The sequence below is a fragment of the Coregonus lavaretus genome, assembly GCF_964263955.1.
Source record: "Coregonus lavaretus genome assembly, chromosome: 1".
NCBI classification, from domain to species: Eukaryota; Metazoa; Chordata; class Actinopteri; order Salmoniformes; family Salmonidae; genus Coregonus; species Coregonus lavaretus.
The window spans coordinates 59,238,759-59,261,051 of NC_139988.1; the positions used below are offsets into that span (position 1 = coordinate 59,238,759).

The 22,293-nt window shown below is 40.5% G+C and overlaps 2 protein-coding genes across 2 annotated transcripts; both read left to right on the forward strand.

Moving 5' to 3' along the window:
* Positions 1-254: 254 nt before the first annotated feature.
* Positions 255-4,588, forward strand: LOC311116751 (zinc finger protein 488-like; the record flags this gene model as incomplete). Its single annotated transcript, XM_084157446.1, has 3 exons — positions 255-470; positions 809-1,040; positions 3,495-4,588. 3 exons carry the CDS (start codon positions 255-257, stop codon positions 4,586-4,588), a joined length of 1,542 nt encoding a protein of 513 aa, XP_084013572.1.
* A 2,676-nt stretch (positions 4,589-7,264) lies between these two features.
* On the forward strand, positions 7,265-20,850 carry LOC311116855 (growth/differentiation factor 10-like; the record flags this gene model as incomplete). The annotated part of the gene is made up of 2 exons (XM_084157457.1): positions 7,265-7,288; positions 20,203-20,850. 2 exons carry the CDS (start codon positions 7,265-7,267, stop codon positions 20,848-20,850), a joined length of 672 nt encoding a protein of 223 aa, XP_084013583.1.
* Positions 20,851-22,293: the final 1,443 nt, after the last annotated feature.

The window sequence follows — 22,293 nt, forward strand, 5'->3', positions numbered from 1 at the left end:
AGCAAAATTACAGTATTTAGGGAAAAGTTTTACACTGTATTTATATCGGCCTACTAATTTGGGATCATGCATGTTTAAGCCTAATATATTAATTTATTATAATATAAGAATGCAATACATTTTAACAACTCTTTCGCAAAAGCATCATCATATTCAAAATCTCGATTCATCACCTTTAAAATGTCCTACACTTTGGAATAACAATCATTTTAATAATGTATTATTAACGTATATCATCTTCCTACAGACAAACCATGGACCATAATTTTTTACCTCATTCCCTCTGGACCAGTGAGGGTAAATTCCTCCACCCCCACGCGACAGTCCTCTACTCCAGCGTACATGTCACGTGCAATATCCCTGCTGGGGCACAGTTCGGCCCGTGCATCCTTCAGAACACGTTCTATGACACCATCGCCTTTATAGCGCTAAAATCCTGCGACAAGAGAAGCAAATCATACGTGTTCAGGGTAAGTTAATTTTATATTTAATAACACAATTTGGCTTGCAAGCTGGGATACCACGCAGAGACATAAGGATGCCACACAGAGACTCATAGGCTAAATCAAAATCTTCTTAAAAAATATAAACAACAAAATGGCTTGTTCTACAATGAGATATTTTTGTTGATATAGACATTCAGTCATCCATATACCAGTGGGAAATGATTGACCAGCCATTACATTTACACCTTTACAAATTCCAATCAATTCAATGTTTTCACCATGATTGAGGAGAGGTGATACTCATTTAAATATTGACAATGATGTCTCTATGAATGAATATTCATAATTATTTCTCTGAACAGGTGGACCCAGAGGCTATGCGGAGCTCTGCTCTCGTGCTGTCCTGGCTGCGGCTGGTGCAGGCAGCACGTGACCGGGAGGAGCAGAACACCGAAGCGTTCCTGAAGGGAGGCCAGCTGTATTTCCGGACCACAAGGGACATCCATCAGGAAGAGGAATTGTTGGTGTGGTATGACCAGGAGCTGTCACATCTACTGGGCTTCACTGACATCTCAACCAGAGGACATAATGCCGGTGAGAGAAATAGAGAAACTTGGGAAAGTGCTATAGAAATACAGCTCTTTATCAGCACCCTAACCAAAAAGATCCTATCCTGTAGGATTTTATCTTATAAGATTCAATACAAGAATCCAATGGAAGAATCCTATCAGATTTTGGAACCAGTCCTATTGGAATCCTATGGGATTATATCCTATAGGACTGGTTTCAAAATCTGCTAGGGTTTTTCTATAGGATTCTTGTATTGAAATCTTATTCAATAAAATCATATAGGATAGAATCCCATAGGAATCCAACAGGACTGGTTCCAAAATATGGTACGATTTGTCTATTGAATTATTGTATTGGAATCCTATAAGATACAATTCTATAGTATCCCATAGGAGTCCAATAGGACTGGTTCCAAAATCTGGTACGATTTGTCTATTGAATTATTGTATTGGAATCCTATTAGATAAAATCCTATAGTATCCCATAGGAGTCCAATAGGACTGGTTTCAAAATCTGATAGGATTGAATCACTCCCATATTGTGCTGGTATGTTGAAGAGGTTGAGAACCTCAGGGAATTATTACTGGTGTGAGTAGGCGAAGAGATGAAGATTGTGCTCCGTAGAGACATGGGAGAGAGACTGTTCCTCAGTTTACTGGTCTGATTGCAGTTTAACATAAATGTTCAGGTTTCTGTGCCATATTTAGCTGTGAGATTGTCTAATAAAGCTCCATATTACATTATTTTAGCGCTAAGTTCCTGTACGTGGACTGTATGTGTTACTACATTACACAACCTCACGTTTTGACCACAGATTAGTGATGTTAGTATAAACATTTATAGTAATCACTACACAAAATGGATTGCTTAAAACAGATCAATATCATTGGTTTTGTACCGTTGATTCTGTCATACGCGCCGGCGGTCGAATTCTACTATCATTTTCAAACTCAAATGGCAGGGAAAATTCGGGGCGCACACTCTATAAAACTTGCTTGCATCACACCAATACATACATTTGAGAGTCAAACTATCACTCAAATAACAGCCGACCCTTGTCACTATTGATATCCAATGGCGGGTCGTGATTCGTTGAAGTTAAATAACAAAGCAACTGATTTGTTTCCTTACCCGTTTTAGCAGCCTTACAAAACTTCCATCCGACATTCTAGAATTTAGATGATTTTCTTCAGCAAATTCTCTTCTAACCATTGCTATTCAAATTATTCTCAGATTCAGTGTGGCCTTTGAATAGTGTTAGTTTAAACAGTGCATACACACCAAATGTCTGCCACTGCTCTATAGATTTCAAATGTATATGAGTGATTAACAAAATAGTGTTGCGTTTAGCTTTCTGCGTTGGCGACCCACTTGAAACAAAATGCAACAATCCAAAATGTAGCTGGCTGTCTTCTACAAGTTGTCCTCTAACCAGTGATATACATATTATTCCCAGATATTTGTTGTTGTTGTGAGGTTAGTTTGAACAGGATGTGCAACCCGACTCCCCCCCTCTTGTTCTATTGATTTCAACATGACATCAATATGAGTGATTGATTGACAAATAAGTGTTGTGTTGTGTTTCCGTTTCGGTAACCCCCAAATCAAAATGCATCACGCCAAAATGTAGCTGGTTGTCTTTAGCAGATTCTTCTCTAACAAGAGTTGCAAACAATATTTCCAATTTCACATGTGGTTTTTGAGTTGTGTTAGTTTCAACAGTGCATACAACCTGATTTCCCCCTAATCAATATGAGTGATTAATTGCCACTTGTCAAAGCAACAGGTGGGGAGCTGAACTTGGTAGTTAATTAACACTGCAAGACCTGCTAGCTGTGATGTCATCAATCACTCTTAAAGGGACAGCTTTCTTAAAGGTGAATAAAACAGAAATTAATATAGAACTGTTGTTTCCGATCAACGAAAATATTGTTATTAATGTTGTTTTATTGTACTAGAACTTATGACAACAGCTTATAATTTATTGGGTTCAATTTAGAAAAAAAGTTCTAACAGGATTCTGATTGGGGTGACAAAATCCTACAAGAATGATCAAAACCTATAGGATCCAATCGGACTACATTTGATTTCCAATAGGAAAGAAAGTACTCCAATAGGATTCTGTTAGAGGTGACACAAAACCCTATAGGAATGTGAGAATCCTATAGGATTCTATTGGAAAAATAATTAATCCTATAGGATATTTTGACAAGGGCATCTGCATCTTTTTCATGATCATCCTCAAAAGATAGGCCTACTAATGTTACCCTTGTTGTTTTGTTGTTTCAGAATTTGTCAGGAGTTTTGTTGTAGCCTGTGCGTAAATGCGTAATGGAACTGACAAAATGAAGAGACGTACTGAAAATGTTCAAACATATGTGGACTATTGTTATTTATTTACATTATGTCTGACTTCATTTTGCACCAATGTGTTTTGTAATGTACATATTAACTAACAAAATGTATATATCTTCACAGAGCTCAAATGCGCAAAATGTAACCAGGTCTTCAAGAACGAGCATCCCTACTTGGCCCACTGCCGCTTCCTGTGCGCGCAGGTGAAGAATGACATGCCGAGCAGAGAGGCCTACGAACACAAACACATGGAAATAAAGCGACAACACCGCATCACAGACTTCCACAACATCGCCAGGGATCTGGAACGTAAAAAATCCAGCGCCAGCGAGGAAGCAGAGATTTCTCTGCGGAAAAGGAAGCACCAGGAGACGGATTACCCCCGATGGAGGAAACCGGTGTTACTGGAGAAAACCAATATCTTGAATGACAACATCACACAGATAACCAGAGACTACCACCTCATTGCGCCAGAGTCAACTGGCTCTGCCTTGAAACTGAAGGCGGAGAAGTACCATCTCAAAAGGGACCGAGTGGAATGTAAAAATAGTGCGTTTACAGAAGTAGGAGCAGCGAAAATTAGTTTCATACACGAACAAGAAAAACCAACAGATTCTGAGACAGTGATGGAGATGAGCTCTGGTTTGAACTCAAACAGCAGTGTGTTTTCATTCGTTCTGCGCAGTGGACAGGAGGAGCAGAAAAGTGCTTTCTGTAAACCCAGTAAAAGGACTTCTTCTAACCGCTCTACAGCTCACCCATCCAACACACCTGCCCCATCGAACTACCTAGAGGACGTGAGAGACATTTTTACCTCAAAGACTGTTCTGGGATACAACAATTTGTTGGCATCTAATATGTTGAATGGTGATTTACCTGGCGCACAGACCCTACCCACACCGGTTACTGGCAACGCTTTTCCCTACCCTCCAGAGCACTGGTCCAGGAGCATTAGAGCCCAACTACAAAGCACGTCATCGATTCTTCCTCCAACATTTAGCTCCTTTGGGGTGTCAGTGCAGAACTGGTGCGCCAAGTGTAACCTCTCCTTCCGCATGACTTCAGACCTGGTGTTCCACATGCGCTCCCACCACAAGAATGAGTTTGCGGCGGAGTCCCAGGTGAGGAGGCGAGAGGAGAAACTCACCTGCCCTATCTGCCATGAGTTCTTCCGGGAACGGCACCACCTGTCACGCCACATGACGTCTCACAATTAAAGCCTATTGGACATATGAAAACGGGAATTTAATGAAAATGACATCGGACATTCTGTATGTAATTACAAGAGTAGACCTGAGTAATTAAACATTTAATGACAATTTGAAGTCACGAACAGCTGAATGTAGGACCATCCACTTGTGATTATCGATCATTACGCATTTGGGCACATAGGTGGCCATTCAGGATTGCACACAGTGTCCACTAGATGGCAACAGAATATGAAATTGAATACACTACACATTACTTTGCCTATCTGCACTGTGGGTGATAGGAATATTGTGGATCATTGTCCTGTTGTGTAGGTTGGAAAATTACATATGTCTGAACTGTGCCTTGTGAAACTCAGGGTCGACTGGAGAGAGACTGAAGGTCGCTTAATTGCAGCTCTTGCTATAGACCCTTTATTGTTAAACATGTTTTCAATGTCTGTTGCTCATTGTTTGACTGGACATACAATATTACCAGAGCTTGTACAGAGATGTGTAGATTCATTTAGCTGTTTTTGATGAAAAACATCAAAACCAAACTCTACTAGCACTGTGTCTTTATACTTAGGCCTACATAAAGACATTTTGTGTGAAACATATGGAGCTTGTATTACTTGACCCACTAGATTCACTGGGGTCACCCATACATGAGACCACATAGGCCCACAACCTGAACTATTTGAACCATTTCATTTTCATGACCTGAAAGGGGACATGCATTGCTGAATAAAGATATTAGATTTCACCTAACAGATGAAAATGACTGCAAATAACACAGTGTATAATAATATGGAAACATTTATATATTTGAAAAACCATTTTAGCAAACTGTTGAACGTTTGAGACGGCATTGCCTTTAGTGGTCCTCTGTAGCTCAATTGGTAGAGCATGGCGCTTGTAATGCCAGGGTAGTGGGTTCGATCCCCGGGACCACCCATATGTAAAAATGTATGCACACATGACTGTAAGTCGCTTTGGATAAAAGCTAAATGGCATATTATTATTATTATTATTATTCCCTTCTATTCCAACAGGTGGCATCAGACACCAATGTTCCTCAAACGCAGCGGCCAGTGAGTCAAGTAGTTCAATCCCATTCCAAGATACTTGTTGGCCTTTTCAACTTGTTTAATGAAGGCGGGTAATGACTCCAATGAGGCCAAGTGGGGATAGTACCAAAACCAACAATAAAATTGTTATACAGTATTAGGCCATTCATTATAGTGGTAAAAAACCCATTCCACCTGGACCATCACTCACAATAGTCTGACTCATGTCTTTATTTGTCACTCATCAAGCTTATAATCTAGAATTTACATGCTGACAGCGAGAGCAGCTCTTAATCAATCACTTAATCTGTTAATTAGCACAATATCTGGTTAATCATGCTGAACATTAAACACTGAACCTAATGGCTGGTTACGGTAGCCCTAAGGGGCAAATTAATTATTTGTCTGGACCCTGAAGACAAATAGAACCAATATCGAATGGCACACAAGGTCAACTCTTTGGCAATTTCTCACATTGACAAAGCTGGAAAGATTACATTCTTATCAGTTTTACTAGATGGAACTCACCTCTAGAGTGCGATCTTTCCACATGATTGAACAGGCCCAACAGGCCCAATTCCATTTCAGTAACATTTCAACCTGCCCAAGTCCCTTTCCCCTGCCGTAAGTGTTCACAGATCTGAAAGAAGAGTGATGTCTCCAGGGTGGAGCTTTACATTTTTACATTTTAGTCATTTAGCAGACGCTCTTATCCAGAACGACTTACAGTTAGTGAGCGCATACATTTTTCACACTGGCCCCCAGTGGGAATCGAACCCACAACCCTGGAATTGCAAGGACCATGCTCTACCAACTGAGCTACAGGAGGCCTGTTGCTGACACCTATCTAGTCACTTTACATAGGCCTAGTGAACTGAACACCATAGGGTAGGCATAGAGGTTAGGGGTTGAAATGGAAGCATCACTTTGTAGTGATTCATTTTAAGAAAGAAAGCCTTTTGTTTTACCAAAGTGACCTGATGATATCTTGTTGCAGAGATATAACTTGTTTTGAGTCTTCATAACAGCTGATGAAAAACATACAGTACCAGTCAAGGGTTTTTCTTTATTCAGTCAAACAATGATAGTTCTGTTTCAGACATTATAGAATAAATGTGAATGTGATTATATAAACCGACACAATATTAGTCCTCCTAATTAACAAAACGACGATTCACCTCGGGTTCTCATCACCTGCGGAAAGAGCCGTTTCAGGCGAGCACAGAAAATCCTCTGTCATCTCATAATAGCTGCCTTCATATCCTCCATTAATTGAGCCGCCTCCATTTGGAAACCCAAATATTGCCCTTGGTCCTCCCGGCTAAACTGCACTTTATTTATAAAACAGGAGTACTGTAGTTTTTCCTTGAACTGAGGCTTTGAACCCCCCCCCCCCATTATTTTATATGCACAAATGGTCTAGTGTGAAAAGATGATTGCCCAAATTATTCTCAGCATGATTTAAAAGTAGGGTACAGGGAATTTAGAGAACTCCTTCAAGTTGAATCCCGGGGCGCAACTTTCACTGGGGACTGGGGGGACATGACCCCCCACATTCTGAAATTGCATGTTTGTCCCCCCCCAGTTTTATCATTGCACTGTGATACAAAACGTGGCTCCGGTGTGCTTTAGAACCATGCGGACGCCTCAGAGCGGTCAGGTAGGCTGTTTTCGTTTCAGCCGGCTGGATATAGGACTGCACAGACACCACAGAGCAGAGTGTGCGGACAGGCTGTGTGAAGATAGAGCTTCTGAAAGGCTGGAGTATAGGACCAGCATGGGAGAGATGAACAGAGGCAGCTGCTGTCTGTGTTAAGCTTTAACTCAGAGTTGTAAAAACAAGCAGAGTAGAAACTGGCTACTCTTTAGTTGACTGATCTAGCTGGCAAAGTATATGCTATTTCACAGAAAGAAAATGTTTATTCCCAGTGCTGAGCTAGTAGTGTAACTGACATGTTACATTAGGCAATGTTTCATCCCTTCTTGACTGAAGTGAATGAACTACTAGCAGCTAGTTATTACATTTTAGACTTTTTAGCAGACGCTCTTATCCAGAGCGACTTATAGTTAGTGAGTGCATACATTTTCATACTGGCCCCCCGTGGGAATCAAACCCACAACCCTGGCATTGCCAGCGCCAGCGCCAGTTCAGCTCTAGCTAGCCTGTAGCTACAGTATCTGTCAGGTAGCACTATCTAACAGCTGTTGTGTGTATGAAAATGTTTTGTAGCCTTTGTTTTATACAGTTTCAACAGAAGTACATTTGATGATGTAGCATTGTACCATTAGCTAGCAGAGCTAGCCAAAAGTTGGCTAACTTTAGCTAGCTAGCTAGCTCACTAACTTTAGCTATTATATTTGCCTCAATCGCACCTAAAGTGAAGCAAACGATTAAACAAACTATTCTGACGTTTTTTCAGCGCAATGTCAGTTTTTATTAGTCAGTATAGCAATGCAACGTTATTGATCTGTCAGTTTCCCTAGCTAATTCCCTACTTTTCACACTGACACGGTATCAACAGCTCTACAGGCTTCACTGTCATGGTGCACAGTCAGTACACAACACTATGCTCATCATGTCTTAGCAGGATCAGATGGTGACAGGTGTCAGATACATCACTTTATTTTCTCTGTGCAGCAAACACTGGACAAGCAAGAAGCTTCATAGATTGAAACTATTTTAAGGCAGTCTGACAAACTTCTAAAGTTGATTTCCAAACTGTATCAAGGCTTGATAGAGGCTTTTCCCGATGACACAAAACATGTAAAACAAAAATGTGAGGAAGATCTGGGAGACGCTATTGATGATGCTGAATGGATACAGATATGTTAGAATGCCCAGTCATGTTCATATAATCTCAGACATAAATTACTGCAGTTTAAGACCATCCATATAATTTACTATATGCCAGTGAAACTGAACATCATGCACACAGAAATGCAATTATTCTGCTGGAGGTGTAAAACACAAAAAGGGACATATTTGCATATGTTATGATCTTGTGAAGGCAGGCTGAATTCTGGCAAAGAGTATGTACTTTTACCTCAGCAGGTCTACAGATTCTCCCTTCTCCCTGTTTTTGTTTGCTTGGAAATGTTGATACTGGAGACTGTTATCAGAAGAAACTGTGTAACTTAGAAATGCATTGCCATTAATTGGAAGGTTGGTTATCCTCCCACAATGGATGGAAGAAATGTAAAGTTATGTATCACTAGATTTGATTTATTACAAGATTAAGGATATACTGTGCAACTTTCATAAGGTCTGGATGCCTTATATGGAATACAGTATGACAAAAGGAGTCTGTATTGAAAACATGCCCACGTCAGGGGAGATACCTATTTAGGCAATCCCTAGCTGCTGGGCTGCTCAGTCCTGGCCCTGGGGTTCTGACGTACTGTTGGTTGACACTTTGGCATTGGCCTAACACACAGGAAACCAACAATTAATGTTTCACTAAGATCCTAAAGCTGAGTGGGGTGTGTTGGGTTGGGGCACTGCAGGGCGGTGGACCCCTAGGGACAGGACAGGGTGACCCAGCTATATTGTGTGCAGGTAAAAAGAGCTCTACAGTACTATTAGACCTATGATATGAATTATATGGAAGGTGTACTGTTTCTGTGTGTTAATGTGTAGGTGTATGTGTGTTTTTATAAGACTTTTGTTTTCCAAACCTTTGCTTGAGACATTTAAAAAAAGATGGGAAGGAAGTTGTGTTGGGGAGAGAGTTGAGTTATTGACTAGGCTGGTGGGGGTTGGGCTTGCAGGTGGCTCGGGCTGGCTGGGCGGTCTGGCTGAAATTTGATGTAGAGGATGTCTTAATAAAGACAAAAGTATTTTAACTTTGTAAGAGTTGTTCATTTGTTAGGCTATTGGTTAAAGGTGCAACACTACTGATTATTGAATTATCATTGATCTAGTTCAGTATTATCAATCACTTAAACATATTTAATAATGATCTCTTACCTAGCTTGATGAATGGGCATTTTTGCTTACTTTATGTTTTTCTAAATAGAGGTGGCTAGAAAGGCCATGGGTCATATAATATTGTGTAGAAATGCAGGAAATGAGCTTTAGATGCCCCCAAAAATGGGAGGACCCCCAGACCCCCCACCAAGTTATGTCCCCCCCCACTTCTAAAACCAAAGTTGCACCCCTGGATCTCACTACTACCCTGATTGAACTCATCAGTCTGTCAACTTAGGGAATGTCAAGGCTACTGTTTGTGGTGTCAAGATCATGAACCTTTAAAAAGTAGATTCGCCTAGAAAAGATAGCAGAAGCTATCATGTCAGATACGCACAAACAAGGCGTGCGCATGAACGAACAACACAACAAAATGTACCTTTTGAAAACAAAGTTGCAAACTTTAGAAGAGAAATTGGACCAGCAAGAAAACCGAATGAGACGTAACAACATGAGAATATTGTATTTACTAGAAGACAAGGAAAAAGGGACCTTTACAGTTATGAGGTCAAACTGATATCAGAGTAACTTGAGGTGGGTATATCACCAGTTGATCTGGAACGATGCAATAGGATCGGCGTGAAACAGAAGAACGCTAAATACCCACGTAGAGTAATCTTCAAACAATGGAACAATCAGACCAAAGTCAACATTCTGAAGTCACAAGCGGGAAAGGAGATTAGAATCCAAGGCTAGACAATTCGATTAGTCCAGGACCTGTCTGCAAAGCTGAGAAAGAAACGTAAAGAATGCCTGCCAATCAGACAGTCACTGGAGGAAAATGGGATCAAATCTCAACTCTGCCTCCCAGCAGTGCTGTGGGTATGGAAGGGAACGCAAAGGATGGAATTCACAAGCGCTGATGAAGCCTTAATCAAGCTGCAAAAAACCTTTCCAGTCGATGGCCCCAGGTAACTGTTCTGCTCTATGAGGTAATGATAGAAGTAGCCGATGCCAACGGGCTACATGGACACTTATAAGACAATTAAAAAGGGGAAATATAACATGTACAGCGCCTTCAGAAAGTATTCAGACCCCTTGACTTTTTCCATATTTTGTTTAGGTTACAGCCTTATTATAACATGTATTACATAGTTTTTTCTCTCATCAATCTACACACAATAGCCCATAATGACAAAGCAAAAATACGTTTTTAGAAATGTTTGCTAATTTATAAACAAAACAAAATATCACATTTACATAAGTATTCAGACCCTTTACTCAGTACTTTGTTGAAGCACCTTTGGCAGCGATTACAGCCTCAAGTCTTCTTGGGTATGACGCTACAAGCTTGGCACACCTGTATTTGGGGAGTTTCTCCCATTCTTCTTTGCAAATCCTCTCAAGCTCTGTCAGGTTGGATGGGGAGCGTTGCTGCACAGCTATTTTCTGGTCTCTTCAGATATGTTTGATCAAGTCCGGGCTCTGGCTGGGCCACTCAAGGACATTCAGAGACTTGTCCCGATGCCACTCCTGCGTTGTCTTGGCTGTGTGCTTAGGATCGTTGTCCTGTTGGAAGCTGAACCTTCGCCCCAGTCTGAGGTCCTGAGCACTCTGGAGCAGGTTTTCATCAAGGATCTCTCTATACTTTGCTCTGTTCATCTTTCCCTCGATCCTGACTAGTCTCCCAGTCCCTGCCACTGAAAAACATCCCCACAGCATGATGCTGCCACCACCATGCTTCACCGTAGGGTTATTACCAGGTTACCTCCAGACGTGTCGCTTGGCATTCAGGCCAAAGAGTTCAATCTTCATTTCATCAGACCAGAGAATATTGTTTCTCATGGTCTGTGAGTCTTTAGGTGCCTTTTGGCAAACTCCAAGCGGGCTGTCATGTGCCTTTTATTGAGGAGTGGCTTCCGTCTGGCCACTCTACCATAAAGGCCTGATTGGTGGAGTGCTGCAGAGATGGTTGTCTTTCTGTAAGGTTCTCCCATCTCCACAGAGGAACTCTAGAGCTCTGTCAGAATGACCATCGGGTTCTTGGTCACCTCCCTGACCAAGGCCCTTCTCCCCCGACTGCTCAGTTTGGCCTGGCGGCCAGCTCTAGGAAGAGTCTTAGTGGTTCCAAACTTCTTCCATTTAAGAATGATGGAGGCCACTGTGTTCTTGGGGACCTTCAATGCTGCAGAAATGTTTTGGTAACCTTCCCCAGATCTGTACCTCGACACAATCCTGTCTCGGAGCTCTACGGACAATTCCTTCGACCTCATGGCTTGGTTTTTGCTCTGACATGTACTGTCAACTGTGGGACCTTTTATAGACAGGTGTGTGCATTTCCAAATCATGTCCAATCAATTGAATTTACCACAGGTGGACTCCAATCAAGTTGTAGAAACATCTCATGGATGATCAATGGAAACAGGATGCACCTGAGCTCAATTTCGAGTCTCATAGCAAAGGGTCTGAATACTTATGTAAATAAGGTATTTCTGTTTTTTATTTGTAATACATTTGCAAAAATTTATAAAAACCAGTTTTTCCTTTGTCATTATGGGGTGTTGTGTATAGATTGATGAGGAAAAAAAAGAATTTAATATATTTTAGAATAAGGCTGTAATCTAACAAAATGTGGAAAAAGTCAAGGGGACTGAATACTTTCCGAAGGTACTGTATATCAATAACTGTTCTGTGTCTGTGTCTGTGTATGTGTGGGTGTGTGTGGCTGTGTGTATATGAATGGATATGTGAGAGAGGTGTGAGGGAGGGTGAATATGTGTAGCAGGGTGGGAGAGAATGGGCATGTGTGGATGCATAGTCTGTACACTGAGTGTACAAAACATTAAGAACACCTGCTCTTTCCATGACATACTGACCTGGTGATACCAGGTGAAAGCTATGATCCCTTATTGATGTCACCTGTTAAATCCACTTCAATCAGTGTAGATGAAGGGATGGAGACAGGTTAAAGAAGGATTTTTAAGCCTTGAGACAATTGAGACATGGATTGTGTATGTGTGCCATTCGGAGGGTGAATGGGCAAGACAAAATATGTAAGTGCCTTTGAACGGGTTATTGGTAATAGGTGCCAGGCATACCAGTTTGTGTCAAGAACTGCCACGCTGCTGTGTTTTTTACGCCCTTGTGTATCAAGAATGGTCCACCACCCAAAGGACATCCAGCCAATTTGACACAACTGTGGGAAGCATTGGAGTCAACATGGGACAGCATCCCTGTGGAACGCTTTCAACTCCTTGTAGAGTCCATGCCCCGACGAATTGAGGCTGTTCTGAGGGCAACTCAATATTAAGAAGGTGTTGTTCATGTTTTGTACACTCAGTGTATGTTGTATGTGAATGAATGAGAACCTTTTTAAAAACCTGCCGAAAATCAATTGGTTCTATGTTTTGTTGTTTTTCAGTCTTCTGTGATGTATATAAAGAGGTAACATTGTGGTGCAAACTTAAAATTGAATACATTTCAACTCTATATCTGACATTATACAGTTTTCTTCTTTTTCTGAAGCCCATAACCATGTGTGTGAGGTGTATACTTTTGTTTCAAAGTAGATCTGTTTAAGACTACCAGGAATCACTTTGTGTAACCCTGATTTAGCCCACTGCAGTAAAAGGTTAATAACAATTTTTAAAGCTTCTGTGAAAATCTATATAAATCAGAATTAAATAACAGTTGGATTGATCCTACCGCCTTCTTAGACTCAATAACCCTGAAGCAACTATCAGCAGACAAAAAATAATCAGTAAAAATAAAAATCACCCCCCCCAAAAAATATTATACCCTGTAAAACCATTCGCGCTGAGAAAAGCACCAGGTATGGACAGCTTTCCCAATTCTATTTGACATTCTGGGACAAAGTAGCGCCCCTATTTACAAATAATCAGTGCTTCTGAGTTCCATGTATCAAACAGTTATTTAACTTATATTAAAACCAGGAAAATAGCCCCGTGTAGCTCAGTTGGTAGAGCATGGTGTTTGCAACGCCAGGGTTGTGGGTTCGATTCCCACGGGGGTCCAGTATGAAAAAATAAATAAAAATAAAATGTATGCACTCACTAACTTGCTCTGGATAACAGCGTCTGCAAAATGACTAAAATGTAAAATCTGGAGAGTCCCCTGCAGATTACAGACCCATAAGTTTAGAAAATTGTGACAATAAAATAATAACAAAACTCATAAGCAACAGAATGGCAAAAGTCTTGCCAGACTTGATACATATTAATCAAACAGGGTTTATAAAAAATTTACTCTTATAAACAAATACAAGAACATGTTTCAGTATACTACAATACGCTAAAAAACTAAATGTAGATTTATCAATAATGTCTGTTGATGCCAAAAAGGCTTTTGACCGTCTTGAATGGCCTTTTCTATCAAAAACATTGGAATCCTTCAACTTTCCAGCTGAAATAATACATTTCATTAAAATATTATCTAAATATCCTAAAGCAAACATATACACAAATAATACATTATCTGATTAAATTTCTTTAGAAAGGGACACGAGACAGAGATGTCCTCTCTCCCCCTTCCTGTTTGCACTGGTAATTGAACCGCTTGCAGAAAGAATTTGACAGGACCCAAACATAACAGGTATCAGTATTGGTAAACATGACTATAAACTAAACTTATTTGCCGACGATCTCTTGATATACCCGACTAATATTGAAAAGTCAATGCCCCCTTGTTAAAAATATTTTCAGAATACTCTAAAATCTTAGGATATAAAATATACGTGGAAGAAAATGAAATAATGGCAATAGGAAAAATATAAATAATAACTCATGATCTACAGCAATCCTTTAAGTGGACCACAAAAAATATTAAATACTTAGGATGCTTAATAAGTGACAACAAACAACAAATATATAAAGATAATTTATCCCATTACTCAACAACATGAAAGCAGATCTAATTAAATGGAACAGCCTTCCCATCAATCTTACAGGTAGAATAAACCTCTTTAGAATGGCATGGCTCCCAAAGTTTTTTAATTTATTTTCAGTAATACCAATTACCCCACTGAAGACATTCTTTTTAAAAGTATACTCGGCCATAACAGACTTTATATGGGCAAATAAAACTCCTAGAATAAATAGGAAAGTTTTTACAACTCGCTATCCAAGGCTTTTACAATATATTGTTAAATGCACTAAAGAGGAGTAATGGGTACATATTGAAGATGCGCATGTTCATCCCCAGAATCTTTTCAAGTGTCTGTTTTCAAAGAATGGAGCTAAGAACATTAACAACTTCATAGTTAAGAACACTATAACAATATGGAAGAAAAAATTATAATTCAACAAGAACCAATATCACTCTCTAAAAACACACCCCTATGGAACATTTCTTGGATAGCTTTTCAGAATTCACAGATAAATTAGCCCACAGGGAAAACTAAAGGCATATCTGTAGCTCAGCTGGTAGAGCACGGCGCTTGTAACGCCAAGGTAGTGGGTTCGATCCCCGGGACCACCCATACACAAAAAAAAAAAAAAATGTATGCACGCATGACTGTAAGTCGCTTTGGATAAAAGCGTCTGCTAAATGGCATATTATATTATTATTATACAAAAAAAAAAAAAAAAAAAAAAATAGAAACCGTAAACGACTTGGTAATAGGAAATATATACAATTATTTCCATGACAGAATTAAAAGGCAATTTTGGACTGACAAATGTAGACATTTTCAAATACATGCAACTTAAAAGTTTTACATCACAAAATTTCGATCTGGTATCTTTTGGATATCAGAGCAATGTTGAGAAACTTCTACTTGAGTCAGAAAAGGTTATGATAGGTAAGATTTACAAAACCTTGCAGAAAGCCTATCCAACTGACAATCTCTTAGAAAAAAATATAAAATATTGGAACCAAGACTTAAAAATAACTGATATTGGCACAAGATGGAGGGAGTGTTGGAACATAACTAACTAAATTATAGTTAAAGAAAATGTATGCTTATTCCAGTATAAACTAATGTACAGAGTTTATTAGACAAGAGACTAAATCAGTGACTCAATGATTCTTGCCTTCTGGGAGTGCTATAAAGTCCAAAAGTAAGAAAGTTGTCTGTCAGAAGTTTTACAATATATATGTACTTTTAATCTGTCTTTCTACATACAGTGGGGGAAAAAAAGTATTTAGTCAGCCACCAATTGTGCAAGTTCTCCCACTTCAAAAGATGAGAGAGGCCTGTAATTTTCATCATAGGTACACGTCAACTATGACAGACAAAATGAGAAAAACAAATCCATAAAATCACATTTTAGGATTTTTATAAATTTATTTGCAAATTATGGTGGAAAATAAGTATTTGGTCAATAACAAAAGTTTCTCAATACTTTGTTATATACCCTTTGTTGGCAATGACACAGGTCAAACGTTTTCTGTAAGTCTTCACAAGGTTTTCACACACTGTTGCTGGTATTTTGGCCCATTCCTCCATGCAGATCTCCTCTTGAGCAGTGATGTTTTGGGGCTGTCGCTGGGCAACACAGACTTTCAACTCCCTCCAAAGATGTTCTATGGGGTTGAGATCTGGAGACTGGCTAGGCCACTCCAGGACCTTGAAATGCTTCTTACGAAGCCACTCCTTCGTTGCCCGGGTGGTGTGTTTGGGATCATTGTCATGCTGAAAGACCCACGTTTCATCTTCAATGCCCTCACGATACATGGCCCCATTCATTCTTTCCTTTACACGGATCAGTCGTCCTGGTCCCTTTGCAGAAAAACAGCCCCAAAGCATGATGTTTCCACCCCCATGCTTCACAGTAGGTATGGTGTTCTTTGGATGCAACTCAGCATTCTTTGTCCTCCAAACACGACGAGTTGAGTTTTTACCAAAAAGTTCTATTTTGGTTTCATCTGACCATATGACATTCTCCCAATCCTCTTCTGGATCATCCAAATGCACTCTAGCAAACTTCAGACGGGCCTGGACATGTACTGGCTTAAGCAGGGGGACACGTCTGGTACTGCAGGATTTGAATCCCTGGCGGCGTAGTGTGTTACTGATGGTAGGCTTTGTTACTTTGGTCCCAGCTCTCTGCAGGTCATTCACTAGGTCCCCCCGTGTGGTTCTGGGATTTTTGCTCACCGTTCTTGTGATCATTTTGACCCCACGGGGTGAGATCTTGCGTGGAGCCCCAGATCGAGGGAGATTATCAGTGGTCTTGTATGTCTTCCATTTCCTAATAATTGCTCCCACAGTTGATTTCTTCAAACCAAGCTGCTTACCTATTGCAGATTCAGTCTTCCCTGCCTGGTGCAGGTCTACAATTTTGTTTCTGGTGTCCTTTGACAGCTCTTTGGTCTTGGCCATAGTGGAGTTTGGAGTGTGACTGTTTGAGGTTGTGGACAAGTGTCTTTTATACTGATAACAAGTTCAAACAGGTGCCATTAATACAGGTAACGAGTGGAGGACAGAGGAGCCTCTTAAAGAATAAGTTACAGGTCTGTGAGAGCCAGAAATCTTGCTTGTTTGTAGGTGACCAAATACTTATTTTCCACCATAATTTGCAAATAAATTCATAAAAAATCCTACAATGTGATTTTCTGGATTTTTTTTCTCCAATTTGTCTGTCATAGTTGACGTGTACCTATGATGAAAATTACAGGCCTCGCTCATCTTTTTAAGTGGGAGAACTTGCACAATTGGTGGCTGACTAAATACTTTTTTTCCCCACTGTATAAGGGTGCGGTGAGATACCCAATGAGTTGGACTGTACTTTTTTCATCAATCATTTTGAAAAAACTTTTGCTTAAAAACTAGAAATCAAATGACCCTCCATTGTTAACACAGTGGATTAATCAAATGCATTGTTTGGGCTACAGAGAGAGGAAGAATTGTGCAGTTTGAAGCTACAGTGCCTTCAGAAACTATTCACACCGCTTGACTTTTTCCACATTCTGTTGTGTTACAGCCTGAATTTATTACGTTAAAAAAAAATGTCACTGGCCTACACACAATACCCCATAATGTTTAAGTGGAATTATGTTTTTTCAAAATGTTTACAAATTAATTAAAAATGAAAAGCTGAAATGTCTTGAGTCAATACGTATTCAACCCCTTTTTTATGGCAAGCCTAAATAAGTTTAGGAGTAAAAATGTGCTTAACAAGTCACATAATAACTTGCATGGACTCACTCTGATTGCAATAATGGTGTTTAACATGATTTTTGAATGACTACATCATTTCTGTACCACACACATACAGTTCTGTAAGGTCCCTCAACCGAGGCCTGAATTTCAAGCACAGATTCAACCACAAAGCCCAGGGAGATTTTCCAATGCCTCGCAAAAAGGGCACCTATTGATAGGTGAGACATTTAATATCTCTTTGAGCATGGTGAAGTGATTAATTACACTGGATGGTGTATCAATACAACCAGTCACTGCAAAGATACAGGCGTCCTTCCTAACTCAATTGCCGGAGAGGAAGGAAATCGCTCAGGGATTTCACCATGAGAACAATGGTGACTTTAAAACAGTTACAGAGTTGAATGGCTGTGATAGGAGAAAACTGAGGATGGATTAAAAACATTGTAGTTACTCTACAATACTAACCTAATTGACAGAGTGAAAAGAAGGAAGCCTGTACAGAATAAAAAATATTCCAAAACATGCATTCTGTTTGCAACAAGGCATGCACTAAAGTAATACTTTAGAGCTTGAAGAATTTAGAAAAGATAATGAGCAAATGTTGCACAATCCAGGTGTGGAAAGCTCTTAGAGACTTACCCAGAAAGACTCACAGCTGTAATCACTGCCAAAGGTGCTTCTACAAAGTATTGACTCAGGGGTGTGAATACTTATGTAAATAAGATATTTCTGTATTTATTTTTCAATAAATTTGCAAACATTTCTAAAAACATGTTTTCACTTTGTCATTATGGGCAGTGCTTAATTTGTAAATCGGGAGGTGCCGGAACAGAAAGTGAGTGCTAGAGTGGGATGAGCTGGGGAGTTCTGAGGTACCGGAATGCATGAAAAAAAAAACGAACCCTTGTAATAAAGCATTGCATGCATATCATCGCATTTGCTAGTGGCATAGAGCAGTAGAGTAGAGGCACTTACAGAAGTTGCACACATGGAGAACATTTTTAGTAGCCTAGGGTCTGGGAAAAATGTGGCCTTTTATGAATGCATTTCATGCAATTCTACTTCATTTTACATGACTGGAGACTTTGGCAGAATCTTTTTTTATACCGCACAAATGATGGAAATGGCAGGCTTCTTTGACACTGACAAACTGAAAATCTGAGATAAATAAAAACAACATTGTCTTGAATCCATCAATAGCCTAGGCCTACAGTGGCTTGCGAAAGTATTCACCCCACTTGGCATTTTTCCTATTTTGTTGCCTTACAACCTAGAATTTTTGGGGGGTTTGTGTCATTTGATTTACACAACATGCCTACCACTTTGTTTGTTTTTTGTGAAACAAACAAGAAATAAGACAAAAAAACAGAAAACTTGAGCGTGCATAACTATTCACCCCCCAAAAGTCAATACTATGTAGAGCCACCTTTGGCAGCAATTACAGCTGCCAGTCTCTTGGGGTATGTCTCTATAAGCTTGGCACATCTAGCCACTGGGATTTTTGCCCATTCTTCAAGGCAAAACTGCTCCAGCTCCTTCAAGTTGGATGGGTTCCGCTAATGTACAGCAATCTTTAAGTCATACCACAGATTCTCAATTGGATTGAGGTCTGGGCTTTGACTAGGCCATTCTAAGACATTTAAATGTTTCCCATGAAACCACTCAAGTGTTGCTTTAGCAGTATGCTTAGGGTCATTGTCCTGCTGGAAGGTGAACCTCCGTCCCAGTCTCAAATCTCTGGAAGACTGAAACAGGTTTCCCTCAAGAATTTCCTTGTATTTAGCGCCATCATCATTCCTTCAATTCTGACCAGTTTCCCAGTCCCTGCCGATGAAAAACATCCCCACAGCATGATGCTGCCTCCACCATGCTTCACTGTGGGGATGGTGTTCTCGGGGTGATGAGAGGTGTTGGGTTTGCGCCAGACATAGCGTTTTCCTTGATGGCCAAAAAGCTCAATTTTAGTCTCATCTGACCAGAGTACCTTCTTCCATATGTTTGGGGAGTTCCCACATGCCTTTTGGCGAACACCAAATGTGTTTGCTTATTTATTTCTTTAAGCAATGGCTTTTTTCTGGCCACTCATCCGTAAAGCCCAGCTCTGTGAAGTGTACGGCTTAAAGTGGTCCTATGGACAGATACTCCAATCTCCGCTGTGGAGCTTTTCAGCTCCTTCAGGGTTATCTTTGGTCTCTTTGTTGCCTCTCTGATGAATATCTTCCTTGCCTGGTCTGTGAGTTTTGGTGGGCGGCCCTCTCTTGGCAGGTTTGTTGTGGTGCCATATTCTTTCAATTTTTTAATAATGGATTTAATATTGCTCCGTGGGATGTTCAAAGTTTCTGATATTTTTTTATAACCCAACCTTGATCTGTACTTCTCCACAACTTTGTCCCTGACCTGTTTGCAGAGCTCCTTGGTCTTCATGGTGCCGCTTGCTTGGTGGTGCCCCTTGCTTAGTGGTGTTGCAGACTCTGGGGCCTTTCAAAACAGATGTATATATACTGAGATCATGTGACAGATCATGTGACAGTTAGATTGCACACAGGTGGACTTTATCCTCTCTGCCACGTTCCACTTCCTGTTCGACTGGCGACCGCGGCCAAGCGCCTGGTTCTGCAAACGCTACAAAACCCCGGCCTGTCGATCTTTACTCCTCCACCCTGCTTCCTCCATCCACCTCCTGCTTCGCTCTGATCCCTCTGGGTCAGAGGTCAATCCAGGGTCTCAGGGGTCGTTACTAGGCAGCGTGACCTTTCACCCCCACCGCAGAGGGTCGTGGCAGATGAAGGACGTGACCGCGGCGATAAAGGAGGCCAGGGAAAAGGGCAGCCATTTTGTGTCGGTGGAGGTGGACTTTGGGCTGCAGTACCACAGAAAACCAGAGGACACGCTGTCTGGGGCCAGCCTACCTTATTTGTTGGTGTATGCTGACGCCCAGGAGCTAGATGAGCCCAACAGTTTGGCACAGACTTTACAGAGGTATGACCCTGAGGCGGAGGAAGAGTCTCCTCACAGTTCTCTTCTTCACGCTAAACCGGGGTCAAAGGATCATGTGAGAAGGGAGGTACCATCCCTCCCATACTACATCCAGAACAACGAACTGCCAGAGGTGGAGTACAGGGCTAGCGGATCCATGAAAGAGGACCCGTTTGAAACTGCCTACCATGCCCTGAAACCCATCAAGCCTCTCTGATTAATGTCCTCCTTGCCTGGTCCGTGAGTTTGGTGGGCGGCCCTCTCTTGGCAGGTTTGTTGTAGTGCCATATTCTTTCCATTTTTTTATAATGGATTTAATGGTGCTCCGTGGGATGTTCAAAGTTTCTGATATTTTTTTATAACCCAACCCTGATCTGTACTTCTCCACAACTTTGTCCCTGAACTGTTTGGAGAGCTCCTTGGTCTTCATGGTGCCGCTTGCTTGGTGGTGCCGCTTGCTTAGTGGTGTTGTAGACTCTGGGGCCTTTCAGAACTGGTGTATATATACTGAGATCATGTGACAGTTAGATTGCACACAGGTGGACTTTATTTAACTAATTATGTGACTTCTGAAAGTAATTGGTTGCACCAGATCTTATTTAGGGGCTTCATAGCAAAGGGGGTGAATATATAGGCACGCACCACTTTTCCATTATTTATTATTTAGAATTTTTTGAACAAGTTATTTTTTTCACTTCACCAATTTGGACTATTTTGTGTATATCTATTACATGAAATCCAAATAAATAAAAATCCATTTAAATTACAGGTTGTAATACAACAAAATAGGAAAAATGCCAAGGGGGATGAATACTTTTGCAAGGCACTGTATGTGTGTGGAGATACATATTGTAGGTTACAATATGAGAAGGAAATTATAGTCCTAAAAATGCTTTCCAGTTTCACTGACTCACCCAATGATGCGCAGCTCACTTGCTGGTGATATCCGATGCGCTCATGCCAAAAGCCTATCTCTCTCGCTCTCTCTTTTGTAATACAATATTTTGGTAGCCTACATCATAGCCTTCTCTTTTCAGCAGGAGCCATTTACTTTACAACATGTGTTGGAATCAACTCTTAGAATATTAGGCCCGGGCTGAAAATCTACTTTTTCACATTACGTTTTTTTGTGGGGGCAGGAGAATTTATGAAGAGGCAACTTAAATGAACTTTGATCTATTCTGTGAAAAGTTAAAATAATTGTTCATGCCACTGAGACGTAGTGGATCCGGCCAAATAGGTTCCGGAACAAAACAGTCCAAAATGGAGAGGTGCCATCCGGCAGGATCCGGCTCAAATTAAGCACTGATGATGGAGTATTGTGTGTAGATGGGTGAGCATATATATTTATATTTTTCATCCATTTTGAATTCAGGCTGTAAGACAACTAAATGTGGAATAAGTCAAGGGCTATGAATACTTTCTGAAGGCACTCTATATGGCATGAAGTATTGCACTGGAGATGTCCAGGGATGAGCAATTAGAAAGTGTTATTATGAGACTGGCAGGGTTATGGTGGGAACATGTGGGTCTGAGCAAGTGTGAGGTCATTAATATTTGTGGAAATGTGTGCATGTAAATGTTGAGTTGTCTATTGTTTTTGTCTATGTATGTTTTTGTATTGTAAAAAAAGTAAATAATTATTAAATTTTTTTAAAAA